A 23,455-nucleotide genomic window follows, 5' to 3' on the forward strand; every position below is an offset into this window, starting at 1 on the left:
TTTATATCATATTACTCGTCACATCATGTTATGCCATGTCATCTGTCACACAATCAATTATTTCATATCATATCATGTCACATGTATAAAGCGTGTTACGAAAAATAGTATTTTTCAGTTAGTCAAGCTTTTATGTTTATTACGACCCCAAATGTTAGGATGAGACATTATCCTAATAAAACTTCGTTGTTCACGTTGGAGTGTTTAAATTAGTGTAAAATTCTCTGGGTTGACAATATAAAGGTCAACATGCTTTGAATTAGACTTAAAGAACTGGTTTCTAGAGTGAAGTCATGCACCAACATTGGTGGTGCTAACCGCAATTCAATTTGATATTATATGTACTCACAGCAGGTGTAGATACCTGTTACGGGATATGTATATTATGTACTCACAACAGGTGCAGATATATGTAAAGTGATGCATATGTTAACGTACTCACAACTGGTGTAGATACCTATGATGCGATTAGATATAAGCAGGGGCAAACTGTTCAATGGGACCTGTGCAGCTTCTACATTTCACTTTTAGTTAACCAGTTTAAATTGTTAACCAAGATTCTAAGTTTATGTTCAGTTCACGTTCAGTTTCAATACATGTCAATTTTCAAGTTATGTCAGCACATGTCATGCTATTTTACCAAGTTCACGTTAACATTCATGTTTTTTACTGTCATGCATACATTTGTAAACTGTTAGTTTAAGTTGGTTGTTAACTTGTCGGAATTTGTAATCAAATATTACTTTATAGTCACAACTACCATTCCTTCTAGAATGATAGATCTTATGTCAATATCTGGAGAACCACTCGAGGATCACCTAGACGAGGTCGAATAGGCCGCGATGCGACAACAAGGAGCTTACCATGTCAATGATCCAATTTTTAGATTGGATTATGATTATCTTGGCCGAGTTGCGCGAGCTACTCATTAGACTAGTCTAATAGTTATGTTCGTTTAATTATATACTTAAGGAGCACTATCTCCACTACTCGTGTTGTTATAGACCTTTTGAACAAGTATTGTAACTTTTGGATGTTAGTTATTATATGATAATGAAGTATACTTATATTATTTTGGAATATGTCATATCTTGTGTATAGTATTACTTAAAAAAATAATTATCTATTGTAAATATTACATATTATTAGATACATGTTAAGTGTATTATATCTTTATCAATCACAAACGAAGATAGATAATTTTGTATTGCATATCCTTACCCTTCATAGTCTACCAAATCTCCAAGCAGAATTAGAGGCTTATTTGGTACACATGATTTCTCATAAAAATATAGGTTTGATAACCCAAAACCTGATGCACCTCTTGGCGCGTGGATGTACCCCTCCAATTACGAGTTGTATTCTCGTAAGCTCGTCCCCATATATCGGCCGACGCGCGTCGCAAAAGCCGCGGTGTTTCTGTACTATTGGTTGCAATGGGGGCGCGTGTGGGAGAGATTGTGATTACGCAGTTTTCGCTGGAGTCCAACGAAATGATCGATCGATGCCTCACGACGTTTACTGAAAATTTACAAACTCTCGTCCTTGACACGTGGCACTCCAGGGCCGGACCCACTTATCGACCATATCAACGTCTATTTACCGCTTCCAACATATGATTCTTACGTGTGAGCGCTATACACGTGAAACCCACAGACTGATTAACATAATCTGTTTTATGGGACTGCAATTACGGAGTTAACCTTTGTCTTTGTAATCCGGCCAGGACTCGATGAATCATGAGGGGGATGGGACACGGCACCCCTCGTCAAAAACCAGGATGTTTTCGGTAATTCGATTTCCTCGGAAGGATAAAAGTGGATTATAATAAAAAAATTACTAGATTAAGAATTCGCCGGGGTAATAAACGGCGACCGGAGAAAAAACCGACCGGCGAGAGGGGTTCTATATTTCCTATATAAACCCGTCACCACGCCCTTTGTTCCCCCACATATTTGCTTTCTCCCTTCGCTCTCGCTCTAACCTATTACACACAGAGCCTCTCTCTCTCTCTCTCTCTCTCTCTCTCTCTCTCTCTCAATAGAATTTCTCTTAGATTCAAGCACTCCCTTAGAGGTAAAATTCTATCTCCAAACAGTGAATTTAATATCTAATATTTAATTTTAAGTTTTAATTCTTTATTTGACTTAAAATGGATAATTTGTTTATATCAATCAGCGGCATGAATACGAATGAATCATGAGGTTGGCCATCGGATTAGTGCCTCAATTTCCGAATGGGGGAGATATGAACATGTTCGATCCGTGTGAGAATGCTGGTTTAGTGTGTAGATTAGTGGGGATTATGTGTGTGGTCTGGGGATTTGAGCTCTGTGCGAGGAGGGATTAGTTTTGAAGGATGACTGCTTGATTCTTTGAAACCCTAGAAAACTAATGCTAGCTTAGTTGGTGATGTGGAGAGTATTGTGATTCGGAGGTTGATCTGTGCTTTTTTTTTGCTTGATAAGTGATGGGAGTGAGGCCTGTTCTATGTGATGCATATGTAATTGAGTATATGAAAATCGGGGTTCCTGGATTTGGTGCACTGTTACTCCCCGTATGTATTTTTAGAACTGGGTGGTGGCAAGGGCCGCTAAATCTTTTGGTTAGGGTTATATGCATACAGGTTCTGCTATTTGGTGTCATTGCTGGGTCTTAGTTAGCAATATGAATCAAGGTTTTAATTTCAGTTCTGGCCGGAATTTGCCGTGCAGGAACGGTATGAAATATGAAATTATGGATCAAGGTTCTGCCATTTGGTGTCATTGCTGGGTCTTAGTTAGCAATATGAAATTATGAATACCTACTAGAAGGTTAATCATGCCTATATCGTTTCCTGCTCTCTTGTATTCTCTCTGCACATTTCATGCTTTATTTGAGTACTTGGCAATGGATAGTGTTGAGTTTTTGTCTTGGAAAACTTGATGCACATGTCGAAATTAAAAAAAGGTTTCCATTTTTAGCAATCTATGCATTGTGAATTATGGTTTGATTCATTCAACCTATTAAATAGGCTTTAACTGAGTGAGATCTGGGTTTAAGGTTATTCTGTTTTTTTCTCTTGGTGTGATTTTCAATAGGTAAGGCTTTATGCATCTGTCTTTAAAATGATCTCATATCTATATATTGGCTTGCTTTTTAAATTTAGCCCTGATTGCTTTCTTAGTTTCCTTTCTACTGTGCTTGTAGACTGGTTTGCTGAACTTGATCCGCCGAAACCAGCGGGCAATTAAAACTCTTATTAGCAGTTTTTCGTGGATCCTTCTGCCTTGGGTCATTGCTGGCATGTCATGTGAATTTTTTGTTAAAGAGAAAACTAGAAGAGCATCTGTTGAACCTGTTTTCAGACATAGTTTCGATTGTATGCATTTACATATGAGATGGGTTCGCGTGGAAGGCCATTATTTGATCTCAATGAACCCCCTGCTGAGGATAATGAGAGTGATGGTGTCCTCAGCTTCCAGCCGCAAAAAACACATCCACCTATGAAACCCAACACTGCTGATTTGGTTGCAGCTTCAACTGCTCCCCAAAGAATAACAAATAATCATGCCTTTTCACATGCATCATCGGTATCCGGCTTTCAGCCTTTTGTACGGCCCAAACCTGCACATGGCCCTGAAAAGGGTACTGAACAGAAGAGGGCTGGGGATAAGAATCCCAAGACTAGTAATGATGAGGAGATGAGACCCTCACCTTCATTTGTTCAGGGTTCAGCAGAAGTTCCATCTGCTGAAAGAGAAGAAGGAGAATGGTCTGATGCTGAGGGCTCTACTGATGCATATGGAAACACTAGTTTGAGTGAACGGGGTAAAGCTTCACAAGAGCGAGGAACATCTGAAGTGAGGGATCGCTTTGCTTCTGGTGTAGCTACTGACAATATCTCTTCTGGTGTCAAAACTTTTCAAAGTATCAAGGATGAAAATAGTACTTGTGCTTCTTTAGAATTGGATCCAGATCCCAGTGATCAGAAAAGCAATAGTAGTCTAAATATAGAAGGAAATGCAAGAGGTGATGTGTCCTCAGATGGTCTGGAGGAACCTGGCTTGGTCCCAAAACAAAGAGAAGTTAAAGGTATTGAAGCGATCCGTGCAGTTAAATGTGCAAATAATCCTGGAAAAAGGAAGATTGACCAGAAAAGGGAAGAAATGCTAGGCAAGAAACGCAGTAGACAGACCATGTTTCTTAATTTGGAAGATGTCAAACAAGCTGGTCCTATGAAAACTTCAACGCCAAGAAGGCAGACCTTTTCACCACCAATCACAACTCGTTCTGTGAAAGATGTCCGTAATGCTCCTCCATCTTCTGAGCGAGTTGGAGAAAAGCAGAGTCAGCCAATGATCCAGGATCAGAAACAACTTGATGTTGCATTTAATGAAGGAGGCACCTCTTTGGAATCTACTGAACTCAAATCTGAATGTAACGGTGATATGAGCTCTGGACTACTTGGTAGGCCTCGGAGGTTAAATGGTGAAACTGATTTTTCTGTGGAGGCATCCCTGCCACCCATTCCTAGACAGAGTTCATGGAAGCAGCCCACAGATTTGAGGCAGCCAAAGAACTTTCCGGTCTCAAATAGGAAGTTGGCTTTGATCACTCAAAACTCCATGGATTCCAAATTGGGAAGCAAGAAACATCTTCCACTTAAGAAGCAAACTTCTAACATTACTCCATATCAGGACACGTCGGTGGAGCGACTTATACGGGAGGTGACCAATGAAAAGTTTTGGCATCATCCAGGTATAATGTAATCATATGTTTTTGTTAAGTTTTAACTGTAATTATGTCTATTGGCTATTTATTTTCCCCATTTGTGTTAACTTGGAGTTTCGCCACATCTGAATGATGTGTCCTTCCCTATTTCTCATGTTAATGCTCTAATACTCTCCGATTATGATGTTTTTCAGACTATCTCTTATCTGCACTGAATTGATACTTAAAAAATTTCACCATGTAATTCATGCCATCATTTTGTGCCTCTTTCCAATCATCTTTCTTGTGATGTGCTTGTTTATATGCATGAGTGATGAAGATTGTTTTTCCTCCTTATATTTTGTGTTGTTATGAGATCTGAAGTTTTTGCCACTCATTGTCATATCCTATTCCCATTCAAAATTGGAATTGCGGATGAAGTATGATTCCTTGCATGAATTCTGAATGAGTAAAAGCTGATGTTTTGTATTGCTCAGGCCCACACATAGTGGAGGGGTCCAACCGTGAGGTGATCCTGTTAGATAGAAGAATATATGGGGTTATGGGTATGGGGTCAATGTGAAATGACAAGGATATGATTTACTCTCCTATCTTATGCATTTTTAGAATTTCGAGAACCAAATGCTTCGGAGGTTTTAGATTTTTTGGTTGTTTACAGTAATAGAATGTTGTTAATATGTATAATTCTGCTTTCCCCTTTTATATACAGAGAAATAGATTGGGAGGTTTGGTAAATTCTAGTTAGCCGTTTCTCGTGTACATCCCATGTACTTGGGTTATGTCTACTCTTCTATTAAAAAAATTAATGATTACCCATCAAAAAATAGATTGGTAGTTTTTAACAATGATCTCTGCCCCTTTTGAAATCTATAGGAAATCATTAATCCATTCAATTTTTTTTTTTTTAACTTATAAAAGAAATAATTTCATTTTTTAACTTCCTATCTTGCTACTTTCCCTACTTTTAGCACACTTCTCCCTCGTCATGTTACAAATAAAACCTGTGCACCCTGTTTTGTAATAATTTCCACTTGAGTTATGCAGTTATGAAAATCACTAATTTTATTGGATTGCAGCCATATCATATGTGCCTGTGGTTGGTATGCTCGAGTGTTTTGCTGTATGGTCTATCAATTCTATTTTCATTTTCTTGTCTCTTGGTCATTTCTTTGTCCTCCCTTGGAGTGTAAATTTGTCTTTGTTATGTGTGCAACTAATTAATATTTTTATGCATCAGAGGACACTGAGCTCCAATGTGTGCCCGGTCAATTTGAATCGGTAGAAGAGTATGTTAGAGTATTTGAGCCTTTGCTTTTTGAGGAATGCCGGGCACAACTCTATAGCACTTGGGAGGAGTTAACTGAAACGGTTTCAAGGGATACACATGTGATGGTCCGTGTAAAGAGTATAGAAAGGCGAGAAAGAGGTAGCAAAAACTTTTCATTCAGTTAATTAGTTCCAATCTCAATTGAATATAAATCAAATGAAGTTTACTCAGTCGTTTGGCCATTCTAGAAGATAATTTAAATTCAAATTTAGTAGAACCGTAGTAGTCCTGTATATTTTCTGCAACCTTCAATAGGCTGAAACATTCCTATAGGATTGCTCAATTTCATAAGCAATGAGTTTTTCTTCACTCATTTTTTTTGCTCTGATGCCTTTTTTTCTCTCTCAACTGATCTAGTGCAGAAAATAATTATTGCAACTTCCGTGGAGCTGTGTTTTAGAATTATATTTTTGATATCATATATTCATTTTCTTAGTGCTATCACACATTCATGAATTTTATGCTAGACGTCTCTGCTTATATAAGCGAGGTATTGTTGTTATTGCCCTGCTAATATCAACTAGTTGAAATGTTTCTTTATTGTCTCAGGATGGTATGATGTGATAGTCCTTCCTGCAAATGAGTGCAAGTGGACATTTAAGGAGGGTGATGTTGCAATTCTTTCATCCCCCAGGCCTGGAGCAGGTTTGATATGAGAATAGCACTTCTGATTGTTTAACTTGTAGTATGAATATTGGTGTTTTCACGTTACTTCTACCGATGTTAATTTTCATCATGTTAAGCAGTTAGATCTAAGCGGAGCAACACCTCCTTAAACGAAGATGAAGGGGAGCCTGATATCAGTGGACGAGTAGCTGGTACTGTCAGGCGTCACATACCTATTGATACTCGTGATCCTCATGGGGCAATCCTTCATTTCTATGTTGGGGACTCATATGAACCTAATAGGTTTGTCAGAATGCTTTACTTTTCTTTCCTAGAGTTTGATGGTTCTTGAATCGCTTGTCACTGAAATTTTGTTCATGGAGTTGTAAAGTGTATGCACCCGTTGGCTAATATGTTGACAATTTTCATATTGAATGTTTTTTTATTTTTTTTCCAGCATGGTTGATGATGATCACATTCTGAGAAAGCTTCATCCCAAGGCCTTTTGGTATCTAACTGTACTTGGTTCTCTTGCAACGACGCAGCGGGAGTACATTGCATTGCATGCATTTCGCCGTCTCAATGTGCAGGTGACAATATGAATTTATTTTATATGGTCTTAATGTTTTATGCTATATAGGAATGTTTATACGAATAGAAGCTTACAGAGAAGTCTTCTGCAGATGCAAACTGCAATCCTTCAGCCTAGTCCTGAGCACTTTCCAAAGTACGAGCAACAGTCCCCTGCCATGCCTGAATGCTTCACTCAGAACTTTGTTGATCATCTGCATAGGACGTTCAATGAACCTCAGCTAGCAGCAATTCAATGGGCTGCAATGCACACGGCTGCTGGTACAAGTAGTGGGATAACAAAGACATGGCCCTTTACTCTTGTTCAAGGACCTCCAGGAACAGGTAAGACGCATACAGTCTGGGGAATGCTAAATGTCATCCATCTGGTCCAGTATCAGCACTACTACACTTCTTTGCTCAAGAAACTAGCACCTGAAAGCTATAAACAAGCCAATGAGAGCAATTCTGACAATGTTGCTATGGGTTCAATTGATGAGGTTCTTCAAAACATGGACCAGAATCTCTTCCGTACACTTCCAAAACTTTGTCCAAAGCCTAGAATGTTAGTCTGTGCTCCTTCAAATGCTGCAACTGATGAGCTTCTTGCCCGTGTTCTTGATCGTGGATTCATTGATGGTGAGATGAAAGTTTATCGGCCCGATGTGGCTCGAGTGGGGGTTGATTCACAAACCCGTGCTGCCCAGGCAGTTTCTGTTGAGCGGAGAACTGAGCAGCTTTTGGTCAAGAGCCGTGATGAGATTTTTGGATGGATGCACCAGTTAAGAGGCCGTGAAGCTCAGTTGTCTCAGCAGATAGCTTGTCTTCAAAGAGAACTCAATGTTGCTGCTGCTGCCATTCGTTCCCAAGGATCTGTTGGCGTTGACCCAGATGTTCTTGTGGCCAGGGATCAGAATCGAGACACATTGTTGCAGAACCTTGCAGCAGTGGTTGAAGGCAGGGATAAAGTTCTAGTTGAGATGTCTCGCCTAGTTATTTTAGAGGGTAGGTTTCGTGCTGGTAGTAGCTTTAATTTGGAAGAAGCCCGTGCTAATCTTGAGGCCAGCTTTGCAAATGAGGCCGAGATTGTTTTCACTACTGTCTCGAGCAGCGGCCGCAAGTTATTTTCTCGTCTCACTCATGGTTTTGATATGGTAGTCATTGATGAGGCAGCCCAAGCCAGTGAAGTAGCAGTCCTACCTCCCCTTTCACTTGGTGCAGCGCGGTGTGTTCTTGTTGGGGATCCTCAGCAGCTCCCAGCAACTGTTATCAGCAAGGCAGCTGGAACATTGTTGTACAGCAGGAGCCTCTTTGAAAGGTTCCAGCAAGCAGGATGTCCCACAATGTTATTATCCGTGCAGTATCGAATGCATCCTGAAATCCGGGATTTCCCTTCTAGGTACTTTTACCAAGGGCGCCTTACTGACAGTGAAAGCGTTGCTAAGTTACCTGATGAGGTTTACTACACGGATCCTCTGCTTAGACCTTACATATTCTATGATATTACCCATGGACGGGAATCTCATAGAGGTGGATCTGTCTCTTATCAGAACATACATGAAGCGCAGTTTTGTCTTCGCTTGTATGAGCATCTTCAGAAAACTTTGAAATCTTCTGGTGTGGGGAAAATCTCTGTTGGCATAATAACACCGTACAAGCTCCAATTAAAATGCCTTCAACGTGAGTTTGAGGAAGTCTTAAATTCAGAAGAAGGGAAAGATCTGTACATCAATACTGTAGATGCTTTTCAAGGCCAAGAACGTGATGTCATAATCATGTCTTGTGTGCGTGCATCAAGTCATGGAGTTGGATTTGTCGCAGATATCCGCCGAATGAATGTTGCTCTTACTCGTGCAAGAAGGGCTCTTTGGGTATGGTTTTCTATTATTCCTTTCATCTAAGCTATTACACAAGCATCTGCACTCAGCCCTACATGTCCACCATACCAAAATGCATGATTCTAGGTTTATTTTTTGATATCTTACTTGATTCTTTGACAGGTGATGGGGAATGCTAGTGCCTTGATACAATCTGATGACTGGGCTGCACTGGTTGCTGATGCAAGAACCAGGAAGTGTTACATGGAAATGGATTCTCTCCCAAAAGATTTTCTCATACCTAAGGGCTCCGCATACACACCATTGCCAGGCAAGGGATCATCTAATACAAGGGGGTTGAGATCAGCGGTTAGACATAGACAGTTGGATATGCATATGGAGTCCAGGTCAGGGACACCATCAGAAGATGATGAGAAGTTGAGTGGGTCACTGATAGCTAGGAATGGGAGTTACCGGCCCTTAAAGGCATCGATGGAGAAGTCTTTGGATAACTTTGATCAATTAGGTGATAAATCTAGAGATGCCTGGCAATATGGCACACAGAAGAAGCAAAGTTCTGCTGGATTTGTGGGGAAGAGAGAGATGTAGGTGTTGATTGTTGGGTGCAAATTATCTTAGTGCCTTAAGGGGGAGCTTCAGTGTTAATTAATTTTATAATGCTGTGATGCTTGCACCTATTGTCACAGAGCACTCGGGGGGAAATCTCTGTATGCTGAGCTGGTGAGTCAGACACTTTTGATTTGTATCAAGTTTGGGCTGAACCGGATGGCTGATTCTTTGTGGAGGGAAAAAGAGGGTTTTGGAAGAGACACCTGTCAATCTGCTTGGAAAGTTCGTTCGCGTTTGTGCAAGAGCTGTTTTGCTCGAATTGAGTACGTGATTTCTTGCAACGAGCCAGATGCTCTTGGGTGGATCGGGGGAAACCATACCACCCCTAATCAACCAGCTTACCATTGGACAAGGTAAGAGATCTTATAAGAGATCTTCTTCTACGATGTTAACACAACTCTGTCTCTGTGGATCTAAGCATATTGCACTGTCTTTTGATACATGTCATCTAGGAATCCAGTGGTGGCCTCAGAAAAGCTGTAGCCTACTAGAACCTCTTAGTTGCATCTCTTTTTACATTTGCGGTCAAATCCATCCCAAGTTGCCTTTACATTGATGACCTAAATTGATGTGGGACTGGGGAAGCTTCCTGCCATGGCCATATCACTTGTGGTTCTCTTCTCAGACGTACAGTTTACTCATTGGCTCTTGGGTACTCTCATACATTATATTGCTTTAGTTTAGCAGTTCACATTTTAAAGATGGTATGTACATTCTTTGGACATGCAAATGCAAATTACAGGGCATTTAGTTGCAAATTCCCTGTTACTGGATGACATCTGAAGTGTTGTATAAAATTTTGGTGCGTTTTTTTAATCTCCTTCCTTCTAATTGTTCGAAGGAGAAGCAAAATGACGTAGCTGCCTTGGTGGAAGGAAATACACAAATTTAAAATTTATGTACAGAGATGGAAGGGAAACACTCCCCCTAATTTTGGAGGCATTTGTGATGTCGAATGACTTGTACATACATCTTTACTAGTTGAATCATACATAATTCTTTTTTGATCAATTTCTTCGGATTATTAGCCAATTTGAAAAGTGTAATTATTTTTTTTTCTAGCAATGCTCTTGCCGGGTAGAAATTTTAATACCAATGTTGTCTTTTTAAATGTTACAATCCATTTACAGCAGTCAACTCAACTCCTTCTCGAATGATGAATATATGGTAAATTTGTGGTGAATGAAAGGTACTGAACTTATAAAAATAAAATTAACAAATGAATATTGTTATTTGTAGTATTTTAATTTATAACTTTTTTGAATAAACCAAGTATTAATGTTATTAAATTACATTTGTATTTGGATATACTAAAGACCTTGAAGAAAAAGTCTACATTATTCATGTGGGTAGGACGGATTGGGTGTGTGACGTGTGTCCATACCAACAACAGTAGCAAATCAAATGGCATGTGTAAAGCTTTTCATATCTTCAGGCCCACGTGTTGGCAAGCTTGATGGCTGAATATGTGTGCTATGCTTTCCTCTGCTGACCAGTGGGTAGGTGGGCCCTTAGGAGTTGGTAGTTGATGTTTCTTTCTTTCTTTCTTTCTTTTTTTTTTAAAGGGTGAATTTAAAATGTGTCCGTTATTGTTTGATTTATTATGTGGAGTACAGTGGCTTGGCTGGATTATAATTTATCACAGCACCTCTTTTTACAGTAAAAAACCATGGGAAAAAAACTTGGCTTGCCTTTTTTTTGGCAATGGACGGTCCCTTTTTTTCCCCCTTCTTTGCTCACACAAATAAAGTAATTTCCTTTTAAATTTTTTTAAAAAAAGGTAACTTCCTATTTTTTAAAGGTTCTTGCTTTGTTTACCATGTAATCATATTTATAAAAAATAAAAAAAAGAAATTCAATAAACAGTCATTTTCTCTCGTTTAACATAAGACAAAAGTCAAGACTTTTTTTTAAGGGAAAAGAAAAAAAGAAGGAAAAAAAGTTGGCCCATTAATGCCGAATAAAAAATCGACAGGTCTATTCTGACTTTTGCAGCCTTAAATGCCCATAATCCATGCCTGTATTATGCACAAGAAAACCCATGATGGAGATAATAAAATCTGAAAAAATATGCTGAAAAATAGGGGTGTAACCGGTCCGGTCCGGTCCGGTTTTGGACAAAATCTAGGACCGAACCGGTATGTACCGATTTTGTATTTTTCAAAACCGATTACGCCCCGATTACCCTCCTAAACCGGTACTTCCGGTTTTACCGATTTCCGGTCCGGTCCGGTCCGGTTTTCCGGTTTTTTTTAAATGTAAAAAACATATAATAAAGTGTTAATTCTTATTATAAAATATTATTAAAAATTTAATATATATATTATGCTTAAAGCATATGATCAATTAAATTTTTATCTTTAAGATTAAACTTTTATTTTATAAATTATAACAACATTATCTTATATATAATTATATTAATAACATATGATCAAATAAATTACAAATGTTCATATTTAAGATTAACATTTTATGTTATTATTTATAAATTATAATATAAAATTTTTTCATATATGATATATAATTATATATATTATATATAAAAATTTAACATATAATTATATATTATATATATAAATATTTTGTATAATATATAAATTAATTTTTATATATTTTTTTTCCAACCGGTCCGGTTCGGTCCGGTCCGGTCCCAAAAACTACGGAACCGGAACCGGACCGGAACCGGCCGGTTTTCATAAAATAGGAACCGGTTCCGGACCGGACCGGTTCAAAACCGGACCAACCGGTCCGGTTCAAAACCGGACCAACCGGTCCGGTTCGGTTCGGTTCGGTCCGGTTTTCCGGTTCCCCGGTTTAAATTTACACCCCTACTGAAAAAGGTCCATATTAATTATATTTTTAACGTGATCTTGTTGAGACGTTACCCCCGTCTCATTCCCCCGGCATCGTTTGTCATGAGTCATCTCCTATGGCTATGAGTGGATCCGAAGTAATTTTCTTCCGAAATAGTCTACACACCCATCTTCCATCTTAAATCTCCTTATCATATACCTCTTTTCTTAGTTGACCTGGTTTCTGCCTGCTGAGAAGCTCCGAAATACTTGCCTCCTTTCTGTGCGGCTTTCTGGCTCATATCCCTGAATCTTTCAGGTTAGCTGCTTATTTTAGCATTCGCTTTTCTGGATCTTGGCATCGTGCGCCAGGGGATCCCATATTTCCGTTGATTAACTCTGTTTGTTTTATCGCATTCAGAACCGTTAAACTAACCAATTTCTAAGGTTGGTAATTTGGGTACGTTGGGCGAATGATGGGTTTGTAAAAATGGTTGACCTTTTTTTCTTTTTTTGCTTTTTAAGAAATCATTGGTCCTCATTACGAGCCCGACAGGTTGATTTGGATGGTTTTTGTGAGTCATTTACGTCTTAGATTGCTCATACGTTGCTGGGTTAATTGAATCCGATCCAAAAAGTGGGCCTCCATGTCACATTACATGCAACTTTTAGATGATTTCGAATTGCTAATGTGAAAGCTACCAGCTTTTATGATTTTTCCGGCTGTTTATATCGGATGAAAAACATAGAAAATCCTTCACTGTTGGATGTATCAAACAGACCATGTACCATGTTTTAACATAAGCCCCACGCGCTTGGCTAATATATTTTACAAATGAGAGCCAGGAGCTGGCACTCGAGTAACTAATATCAGATGATTTTGATTTGTTTTTCTTCTCCTACGACTTTGAAGAGATAAAATGAAAGGTATTTAGTCAAACTGGCAGTCGATAGGGAGTAACATATAATTTTACTGGATAAAAAATTGATGTCAATCCACTCGGCCTTTTCACTAAGTGGTGACTGAAATTTAAGTAGAGAGACGTTATTATGATTGCATGTCATCTGAGCTCGGTTTTTAGGTTTGGACTCCCTCAAGTTGGCTGCCAAAATGGTGTTAAATCACGGTTTACAGAGGACCCAGGCGGCGAAATTACAGATGGTTTATATTGTTTTTTGAGGCTATCTGATTACGTATATATCATACACATAACATTTCTGGGATTATGCAAGCTGCTATCAAACTGATGTACTTGGAGGGAAGTTGCCATCAATATATGGGTGAATTTGCGTTTATCCTACCAAAAGAATTCTATTTGAATCATGTAAATGTGGGATCTAGAGAAGTATCTTGACTCTTGAGAGACTTGAGGAAGTAATTTAAACGTTTTTGGATCCTGCCAATGGTAAAGTCTCGGTTGTTAACATTAAAGTATAGGCCAAAATATTTGATCCAGTCGCATGCAGCATAATTTTGGTCATGCAGGAATTCTGAATATCTTTTAAGGTTTTTGTTTTTTTTAAATGGTTCACGTTCTCAAAATATCTATAAAGCTAGTGACACTAAAATATCTATTCATTTTTTCTTTCAATTTTAAATGAAGATGCCTGTACACGGGGAAGATATTCTCAATATCATGCTTTCTTCATTTTGTGTTCCCTTTTTCTTATTACTAGGCTTTGTAGTTTCATCCCCCCTTAAAAGGAGGAACTAGGTGATGTGGGACATAAAATCTACAAAAGATGCAGTTAAATAAGTTTTATCACATACAAGGGCCATTCCTGTTGGGATGACTCTGATCAAGATTTCTCGCAATGACAAAATACCCTTTTTCCTTTGTTTTAATCTCAGTCTCAAGCAATTTTAGTGCTTATTGCTTCATACAAGGTCATCGATTGAGCTCTCATTCAATTTTGTTATTCGATGACTGAAAATAAATGGCAAAGAAAAATTTTAATTCAAATTTTGTTTTGTTCTTCATTGTTTTTCTTAGCAACAAAGCATAGCTATACTGTGGATCAATTTTCTGCTTATTTAATACTATTTTTAATTTTATTTGTTCCTAAGGGTGCATGTAAGAAATTTCTCTGGTTGGCTAGAAAAGGAAGAAACTTAACTTTCGTGAACACATTGTTATTCTTCTAAGCTTCTACTTGTTTCATAATATGGGACAAGAAGTTTGCTTTTTGTTACTCATGCTTGCGCTTTATCTTACTCGCAAAATGAAGAGTAAGCAATGGCACTCAAGTAGTTCTGAAGTTTCCACTATTGACCTACAGGTGTCTTTGGAAAATATGAGTGTGGGCTTAAAGAAATCCCCTTCGAATGGATTAGATAAGCTTTTGACATCTGATGAGCAGCAGGCTAAGGTACCTGACATTTGTATACTTGTTTAGTTTGTCTTGAAAATGCTACCATTTTTATGGGAAGAAAAGCATTTTAAGCCTTGATACTCTATTTGCAGATTAATGAGTTGAGAAGGTTAATTGGGCCATTGCCAGATAAGTTGTCCATTTATTGTTCTGATGCATCAATCTCAAGATATCTGCGGGCACGTAATTGGAATGTCAAGAAAGCAAGTAAAATGCTGAAAGATTCCTTGAAATGGAGATTGGAATACAAACCAGAAGAGATACGCTGGGTACATGCACTTCTGTTAATCTTGATACTATTCATCTCTAATTTTTAAATTAGAATCCCTGGACGGAAACCATGCTGGATTCTACTTTTAATGTCCACTTGTCACATCCTTTTATTGAAAGTTTTATGAAATTAGGCTACAAGTAGTGATTCAGAGGCTCGATGATCTTGTCATAATGGTACACCTTTTTGTTTGTTTGTCTCGTTAGTCCTCCTTTTGCTCTCTCTCCTTTTTTCCTTTAGGAGTTCTTTTTCATTTTTTCTTTATTTCTATTATTTACCTTGCACCAATCCGTGGGTCAGGTTCAAAGTTTTTGACCAAAGACGGTTGTTTCAATTCTGGCTGGAAAGGTTCAATCAACCCGTACCTGTTTGGAAGGCTGCCCAATTCTCCAAATCCAACTACCACGCTGTAAAAAATTTAAAACTGACAGCCAAGCTGAAGTTATTTAAATAGGCATGGAAGAACTGCGAGAGTCCAAACTTTCTTTAAAACTGATTCAAGCTTCAATGAACAGATAAAACCATTTCAGCCTTTGGGTTATACACTTCCAGCATTGTGATACATCTTTATATATTTATTGTTTATATAGGTGGTTTGTGATATAACATCTTGAGAACTCATGTTTCTAGATGTCATTGTTTTTGCTTGTGATGTAACGTCTTGAGAACTCATGTTTCCAAATGTCATTCTTTTTGCTTGTGATGTAACATCTAGAGAACTCATGTTTCTAAATGTCAATGTTTTTGCTTATGATGTAGGAGGAGATTGCTCATGAAGCGGAGACAGGGAAAATCTACAGATCAACTTCTATTGACAAGCATGGGAGATCAGTTCTTGTCATGAGACCTAGTCGCCAGGTTTCATCCACAATGCTTTCTTACCTCTATGCTTTAATGTTCTGGCTATCACTTAATAATTGAATAAATTTTCTTTCCGGGCAGATGTGTTCCATACAAAAATAATTGCTCTTTTATTCACTGTAAACCATCCTTTTAATTGTGAGGAACATGGATCTTTTTTGTCAAAATATTAATGGTTGGGATTATGCAGCATAGCACCCAAGATGTCATTGTGAGTTGTTAGAAACTAACAGCCTGTGTGCTTCTGGTGTGCAGTTCTGATATTTTTTATTTGAAATATAAGAATTTTCTTGTAGGATGTGTTTTCATGCATGGAACTAAAAGTACATAAATAATAACCTGGTGGTTTAAGTTTTGGAAGAAAAATATGTGCCTTGCGTTGCTTTTACTTGATGCTTTTGTCATGTTTATTTTGCTTGCAGAACTCAAAATCAACAAAAGGACAAATCAAGTATTTGGTCTATTGCATGGAGAATGCCATTGTAAATCTGCCACCAGACCAGGAACAAATGGTTTGGCTCATTGATTTTGAGGGTTTTAATTTGTCAAATATTTCAGTGAAGCTGACAAGGGAAACTGCTCATATTTTACAAGACCGCTATCCTGAACGCCTGGGTTTGGCAATATTATACAACCCGCCCAAGTTTTTTGAGCCATTCTGGATGGTATACACATTAAGTTGTTTTCAATATTATTATGCATGCTATTTCTATTTTTTACATATGATTTTCTGGTAGAATAATCTTCCAGCATTGAAATAAAACCTGGCAAAACTAATCAAGATTTAAATTGAAATACAAGATTTGTTTTTGTTCAATTATTATAAAATAAATTAGTCTTTTTGGCAACTTACACAAGTTTGTGCAACACGGTGCAAGATTATGGTCAGAAAGATCGTGTGTCTACAATCAGTTTGTTCCTAATTACCAGTTTAGTACATCATTGACATTCCATTTTTTTCTTTGTTGCGAAGAGGTTAGTTCATAGTTCTGTTACTGGTTAGTTTTTGACATTGGCTGAATGTATTAATGTAGGTGGTGAAGCCCTTTCTGGAACCCAAAACTTACAATAAAGTCAAGTTTGTTTACTCTGATGACGTCAACACCAAGAAGATAATGGAGGATTTATTTGATATGGACCAGCTGGAGTCTGCATTTGGTGGAAATGGCGACATGGGTTTTGATATAAATAAATACGCAGAAAGGATGCGAGAGGATGACAAGAAGATGTCCTCTTTTTGGACTAGGGGAAATCCTCCCTTAGCATCCCCACAAACAGCTTTGACAAGTGCTCCAATAGATTCAATCAATTTAGGCTCAGATTCTGACGCTTCTGATGTTGAGAAAACAGACTGTTCCCCTTCTCAAGGGGTGGAATTGGAAGTTACATTCCCAGGTCAGCATATGCCGGACACCGATGTTGGCAAAAGCGCCGTCTGACATGTATATTAGAATGGAGACATAACAAAGTTTGAACTCCTTGGTTAAGGTATGGTGACTGAACCATACCAAATGCCCTTTACTGACCATTTGACATTTAAATTAGAAACCTGAAAAAGTCTCAGATTTCTGTGGACTTATGTTAGCATTGTGAAGATTCCATGGATTATTTTACCTTGTAATGCAAAGCAAATGAATTCAAAACATCATTACAGGCGGGTATGTCTGTCTTTTTGCTTTCTTTCCTGTCTCTAATTTAACCAAATCTCAGGCATCTTCCTTGAGAGGGAGAACTACCAATAGACCGACCACAAGAGCACTTGCAACTACCTCCCTCACTAATAAAGGTAAGAAGTCAGTGTCTCCTTCAGTTTGGCAACAATGCTTGTTGCATGTTGTATGCTGTTCTTTACAATTGCTTTTCCTTATAGGTGACCTACCATTTGTAATATGAACCAGAACCATCTATGGGATGGGGTTCTTGACACTGGTTTTGATTAGGGATGATATCCGCAAAAATTATAGGATGGGATGTAGTGGTACCATCCTATGAACCATCTCTGTAGTGGGAATAAGGTCCCCATGTTTCTCAGGCAATTAACTTGTTAGTTATCGCCAAAGCCTAACTACATTAACTAAATAGGCTTATGGAGTAACTTCTCAGAAAATAAAAAGGCTTATGGAGTAGGGTAGGGACCTTAAGATTATTTTGATTTGAAATTGAACTGTTCTTTCCTTTCCTAATCATTGCTACGCACTAGATAAATCCTTTGTAACTAACACTTCAAAGAAAAAGAATCCTTTGTAATTAGTTTTGAACCCAAGTCCCATTAAACATGAAGGAAAGATCACCAGTGTGCTAGGTTTCTTCAGCACTAACATCATAGAGAACATAATTCATAACTCACGATTTACTTTGGAGGATTTTTTTACTGGGCTAAGAACCTAGGGATAGAATAACAGTGTCTCATTGATTACACAGTTCAGATGAGATGAGATATTTTGTTGAAAGTTAAATAAAATATTATTAAAATATAATTTTTTAATATAATTTTTACTTTTAAAATTTAAAAAAAATGAATTGTTTATTATATTTTGCATGAGAGGTTGAAAAAGTTGTAATGATGAGATGAGATGATTTTGTGTATCCAAACCGGGCATATTGTCTATCTAAGAAGGTTGACTGAACCATTAAGATCGAGACAAAAATAGTACTAAACAGTTGATTAATATGGCTAAGAATTTTTCTGAAAAAATGGACTTTGCTTGCTTATATTTTCAAAAATAACACCGATTCAGTTTGGCACGAGGATGCAATTGCAGCATCGCATTTTGAGGCAGTTTCTCTCTTCATTCATCTTCAACACAAAGAAGCCCCTGGTAGGGCACATACATAAAAAAAACAATGCACTGAAAGAAAAAACTAGTGGTTCCAAAATGAAATTCTTATTTCAGTTTCTACCAATTAGAATTTAAACATCAGGTTTCAAAGCCAAAAAACAAAAAAAAATCAGCTTCCTGAAGTTACATACTTCGTGCAACTAGCTCTTACGAAACGATACCGATAACAATTCTTTCCTTATAATCTAGTAATGACACCAAATAGTAAGCCTTGAACGCCATTCATAGAAAATGTGCGTGTATTGAGATTACCTATACTTCGATGCATATTAATGCAACGTCTCATCTAATTTTTGCCTGTACAGAGCTAATCTCTGCAATAACATTCAAGTGCAAATAAGTATCAGTATTTTTCTCAGGTTAATTCTGGAGAATATAATTGAAGTGACCAAAAAAGAAAAACAAACAAATAAATAGCAGTTATCAGATGGTTTCATCCTTTTTGATGTTTTGGAGGATGTTACCCATAACACCTCAAGTTCTTGTCAGAGCACTCTCAAAGACTATCATCTTATTCCAGTCATTCACAGTCTCCCGAACTGATAATTGGGTTAATCCAACAGCTAGACTTTTGGCAATGGCTCATTTTGTTTTATGAAAATGATTTCCTGACACATACGTTTAGTCAGTTGTTTCATTTAAGCAGCAGGTAAAGTCTAGCAAGTAATTTTCTACACTTCAAACTGGCACCGATCTATTCTAGACTTAAAATTGTGGGTTTCTTTTTCTTGACTTTAAAGATGATCTAGTATGTGGTGTTATACCAGAGGATGTCCGAGTTACATGTTTATCGAATCACTAGAGAATTTCTTCTTTTCCTGTGTTTGTTTTCTAGCTAAATAGGGAAAGAAAAGAAGTGAGGATAATAGGTAAGCATGTTTCTCTCAGACTTACAAAAAGTTTCTTCAATAGGATAATAGGTGAGCATGCTTCACATTCTTTAAATTATAAGAAAATTTGCCCACGAAAGGGGAAGCCAGAGGACAGATATGGGAGATAACAGCAAACCTATGTCTGAAACAACAGTATCACAGCCTACGATCAAGGTTGAGAAACATATGAAAGAAGCTAAGGGTTATTGGTAATGGCTTTTCATGGATAGCTTCTGCAGGTTCGAATTTCCCGAAAAAAGAAAAAAAGACCCAAACCATGACCCATTTCCCCCTTTCTTCTCAACAACTAAATGAAGTTTATTACTTTAAGATCATTACCACTCACCCAATCCTCAAGAATATGGAGCATAAGCTATACATAAACTACATATGTTTCAATGCAAAACAGATCTTTAAAGAAAAAGAAGACAGAAGTTGCATACCCTAGTGTAAGCATAAACTCCTGCCTCGGTAGGTGCAACGGGACTTCCCCTCCTTATGAATTTTCCCTCTTTGAAAATGTAAAGCATGGGAATTCCAGTTGATAGTTCTAAACTGATAACCTGCCAGGAAGGAAAAAAGAAAAGAGAGGGGAGAATATAATTTTGTTATATTGTTGTAATAATAGGGTCTGCAAAGATGATGGAAAGCCAAATGGTAGAACTGTATATATCACCTCTTGGGAAGTTAATTCGTCGAGATGCATAATGATGGACCTCAACGAATTCCCATGGGCAGCAATCATTACATTCTTTCCAGATAGAAGCTGGGGTTCAATCTGCAGCACAATAATGATATGTGATCACTTGAACCTATGATCCTTATCAGATTGAACTACATATGCAAGCACACAGTCATGCATACTTGATCTTTGAAATAAGCTACGGCTCTTTCTGCACACATTTCCAAACTCTCGCCATTAGGAGGAGGAATATCGTAACTCCGACGCCATTCATGAACTTTTTCCTTCCCATATCTATCAGCCGTCTCCTGCTTGTTGAGACCCTGTAATTCTCCATACCTGAAAGGAAGAAACAACTTATAGATGCAGAAAAGTCTAAAACAGAATAAAATGAAAGGAAAGTAATCATTGAAGCAGAGGCAGAATAATTACATTCTTTCATTCAGTTGCCAAGCTGCTATCACGGGAATGGATTGCTTTTTAGTGTCTTCACTGAAAACCTCACTCCAAGCCCTTGCCTGCTCACTCTCATTATGAATAATAATTGGCACCTGCAGCAGGCTGACAGTTAACGGGCTGACGTATAAAAAGAGATTAGGCACAGAAACTCTATGTCATCAAGAGGAACATATTTCCCAACCTGAACGAACTGAAGCAACAGAATTCAGCTTGGTAATGCTTCTTTTTTTTTTTCAGGAAGAGGGTGCATGTGCCTAGAAACAGATTAAAAACTAACTCATCCTACAATTTACTGGCTGGATGACCAGTAATCAATCAAAGGTCCACTCAATTGTATGTGGAATCAGGTGCCAAGTATCGCTAGCTTATATGTAATTCACTTCCAAGTTGTGATACTCATAAATGAAATTGTTGTCTTTATGGTTTGCGCATCTAAAAGCTATTTTCCAAAGTTACCTTCCTACGACGGTGCTGGGTCATAGCAAGCATGGCAGTCATCTGTGCACGGATCAGTGCAGATGTATAGATCATGTCGACAGGTATATTGCTGATTCTTTTGCCAGCTTCAATTGCCTCTTCCACACCCTTCTTAGTTAGTGGCACATCAACACAACCCGTGAACAAGTTTTTTTCATTCCATAATGACTCTCCATGCCGGATCAGAATCAAAGCAACTTCATCTGAATGAAAAACCAGAACAGAAGTAAGAAAATTCCATAAAAAGGGACTACTTCTGGATCCAAGTTGTGGGGAACAGTCTAAATGAAAATTATTTAGTGCGCGACTTAAGGGGATTGAGATGATAATCACCTAATCAAGCGAGAACAATCTTTGATTCTTGACTACATTTTCTGATTATCATTAAAACTCATAAGAAGCTTACTTGATTTCTTCTGAGAGTTACTGGTGTTGCTCTGTAGGGGGGTTGAAACTGGTTCAAACACTGAAGTTTGAGATGCTGAGGCTTGAACACGATCAAAGTTCCTATGGTCAGAGCAAATATATCCTCTTCTTGAAGGGCCAATTTTGATCTTGAGACCCCTTGAAATGAATCTCAGTGAATTGTCCCCAACCTCATGATGAAGACTAGAGCTGGTAAGATATCCATAGGACTGAGTCCCAATATTGGGGTGAGATACTAAAGCAGCCATTCTGAAAACAAAATATCCCAAGAAACGATGTAAGTATACAGATTTTATGAATGGGTTCCTTCCATTTCGGAACATAACAAACCACAAGGTTGGCAGCACATACTTCAGAAAAATACAAAAGGAATGGAATCATGTAGAAATATTTTTAAAGCTCAAGGCACAAAAGAGTATTGTAACCAAAAAAAAAGAGGAAAAGAGGAAAAGGAGAAATGGCGAAAAGGAAGTAAAAGGAAAATTTTAAAAGCAGTGCTGCTGAGCATGCTCCTAAGGCTTATATCCATGACACCGGTAAGATAGATATTACCAGAAATATATATATGTAAACAGATCTTAATCAAAAGATTCTGGATAACAACAAAATTAAGGGTGGGAACAAGCAAATCCAACGCTCTCAAGCTTGAATCAGCGATATACACACACGGGTTTTTCCAAGAAATCATTAATCAAAGAAGACCGAGCATCAAACACGAAACATTTCCCCATACAACGACATCATAGGTCAAAATCACAAACACAAATAACACACCCCCCAAAAGTGTGGAACGAACAACACGACCCAGAAACCAAAATGCCAAGAAGAAAGAAAAGCAATATGAAACCCACACAGTTTGATGGTAAATAAAATGGGTACCAGAGTATGGCCTTGTTATATAGGAACAAGCGAAGTAACCGAGGCAGAGATAAGTGGAGATAAGTGCAAATAAGCTGGAAGGGAAGAGTTTTCTAGGAGAAACTCAGGCGGAGAAGACGACGATGGCGAAGTTACACATCCGTCTCAACAAAAATATTGAGAGGGACAGACAGTTAACCATATATAAACAGCTGTACATACAATATCTGTGCGCATGTAGATGTCAAAGAGATTTAGTTCTTTGTTGTCTTCAGATGCGCTTAATAGGAGGAACAGCACGATGACAAGTAAGCTTTTTCATCTCCAGTTGGCACTTCTAAGTTCTCTTTGCAACAGATAACCGACAGATTCTCATGGAGTTTTTATTTCCATTTTTATTGGCACCTGATCTTGTCAGACTTTCGGTAAGGAATTTCTACAATATTTTTCCCGTTTCGAATAATCGCAAAAGTGTGAAGAATGATTTATATTTATTATATGTGACACGACTTGTTAATTTAATACGAAACGATAATATCAAGTTTGTATTTAGTTTTAACGGGTTTGGATCAAAATAGATTGATCCGTTAAGACACGATTACTTAACGAGTCAACCTGTTATAACCCGTTATGATTCGTTAAGAAAGTTAAAGTTATAATAATATCTTTATACCTAAAAGTAAAATTATTGAAATATTAATTTTGATATTTTTATTGTTTGGATTGTAATTTTGGACTTGTAGTTAGTTTTATATTTTTTTATAGATATTGTGATTTGAACATTCATATAAAATTATGCTAAACTTTATCAGGTTAAATGTGTTAATTTCGAGTCTGTTCAACACATTTACATAAACGGATTGAAACGGGTTGAGTCGGATC

The 23,455-nt window shown here is 37.7% G+C and overlaps 3 protein-coding genes across 5 annotated transcripts; 2 read left to right on the top strand and 1 right to left on the bottom strand.

The window, feature by feature from the left end:
• Positions 1-1,972: 1,972 nt before the first annotated feature.
• On the top strand, positions 1,973-10,673 carry LOC109012523 (uncharacterized ATP-dependent helicase C29A10.10c-like). Of its 2 annotated transcripts, XR_004798553.1 has the most exons (9): positions 1,973-2,076; positions 3,189-4,739; positions 5,950-6,138; positions 6,589-6,684; positions 6,786-6,948; positions 7,103-7,235; positions 7,329-9,086; positions 9,216-10,015; positions 10,115-10,673. XR_004798553.1 is itself a non-coding variant. In XM_035686453.1 (8 exons), exons 2-8 carry the CDS (start codon positions 3,380-3,382, stop codon positions 9,639-9,641), a joined length of 4,125 nt encoding a protein of 1,374 aa, XP_035542346.1. In that variant the 5' UTR covers positions 1,973-2,076; positions 3,189-3,379; the 3' UTR covers positions 9,642-10,673. The 2 variants fall into 2 exon arrangements, 1 of the variants encoding a protein (XP_035542346.1); XM_035686453.1 differs by having other exon boundaries at positions 9,216-10,673.
• A 1,855-nt stretch (positions 10,674-12,528) lies between these two features.
• Positions 12,529-17,639, top strand: LOC109012463 (phosphatidylinositol transfer protein 3-like). The gene is made up of 6 exons (XM_018994113.2): positions 12,529-12,773; positions 14,735-14,824; positions 14,920-15,096; positions 15,858-15,956; positions 16,382-16,624; positions 16,994-17,639. The coding sequence occupies exons 2-6, from the start codon at positions 14,750-14,752 to the stop codon at positions 17,396-17,398; spliced, it is 999 nt and encodes a 332-aa protein (XP_018849658.1). The 5' UTR covers positions 12,529-12,773; positions 14,735-14,749; the 3' UTR covers positions 17,399-17,639.
• A 1,056-nt stretch (positions 17,640-18,695) lies between these two features.
• Positions 18,696-22,940, bottom strand: LOC109012462 (2,3-bisphosphoglycerate-dependent phosphoglycerate mutase-like). Of its 2 annotated transcripts, none has more exons than XM_018994110.2 (8): positions 22,796-22,940; positions 21,696-21,964; positions 21,269-21,492; positions 20,786-20,904; positions 20,536-20,692; positions 20,348-20,449; positions 20,115-20,234; positions 18,696-19,113 (listed from the first exon to the last, which is right to left on the bottom strand). In XM_018994110.2, the coding sequence occupies exons 2-8, from the start codon at positions 21,961-21,963 to the stop codon at positions 19,069-19,071; spliced, it is 1,035 nt and encodes a 344-aa protein (XP_018849655.1). In that variant the 5' UTR covers position 21,964; positions 22,796-22,940; the 3' UTR covers positions 18,696-19,068. The 2 variants fall into 2 exon arrangements, with proteins under 2 accessions (XP_018849655.1, XP_018849652.1); XM_018994107.2 differs by having other exon boundaries at positions 18,697-19,113; positions 22,595-22,940.
• Between the last annotated feature and the right edge of the window lie 515 nt (positions 22,941-23,455).

Source organism: Juglans regia, chromosome 16, assembly GCF_001411555.2.
Source record: "Juglans regia cultivar Chandler chromosome 16, Walnut 2.0, whole genome shotgun sequence".
Classification (NCBI taxonomy): domain Eukaryota; kingdom Viridiplantae; phylum Streptophyta; class Magnoliopsida; order Fagales; family Juglandaceae; genus Juglans; species Juglans regia.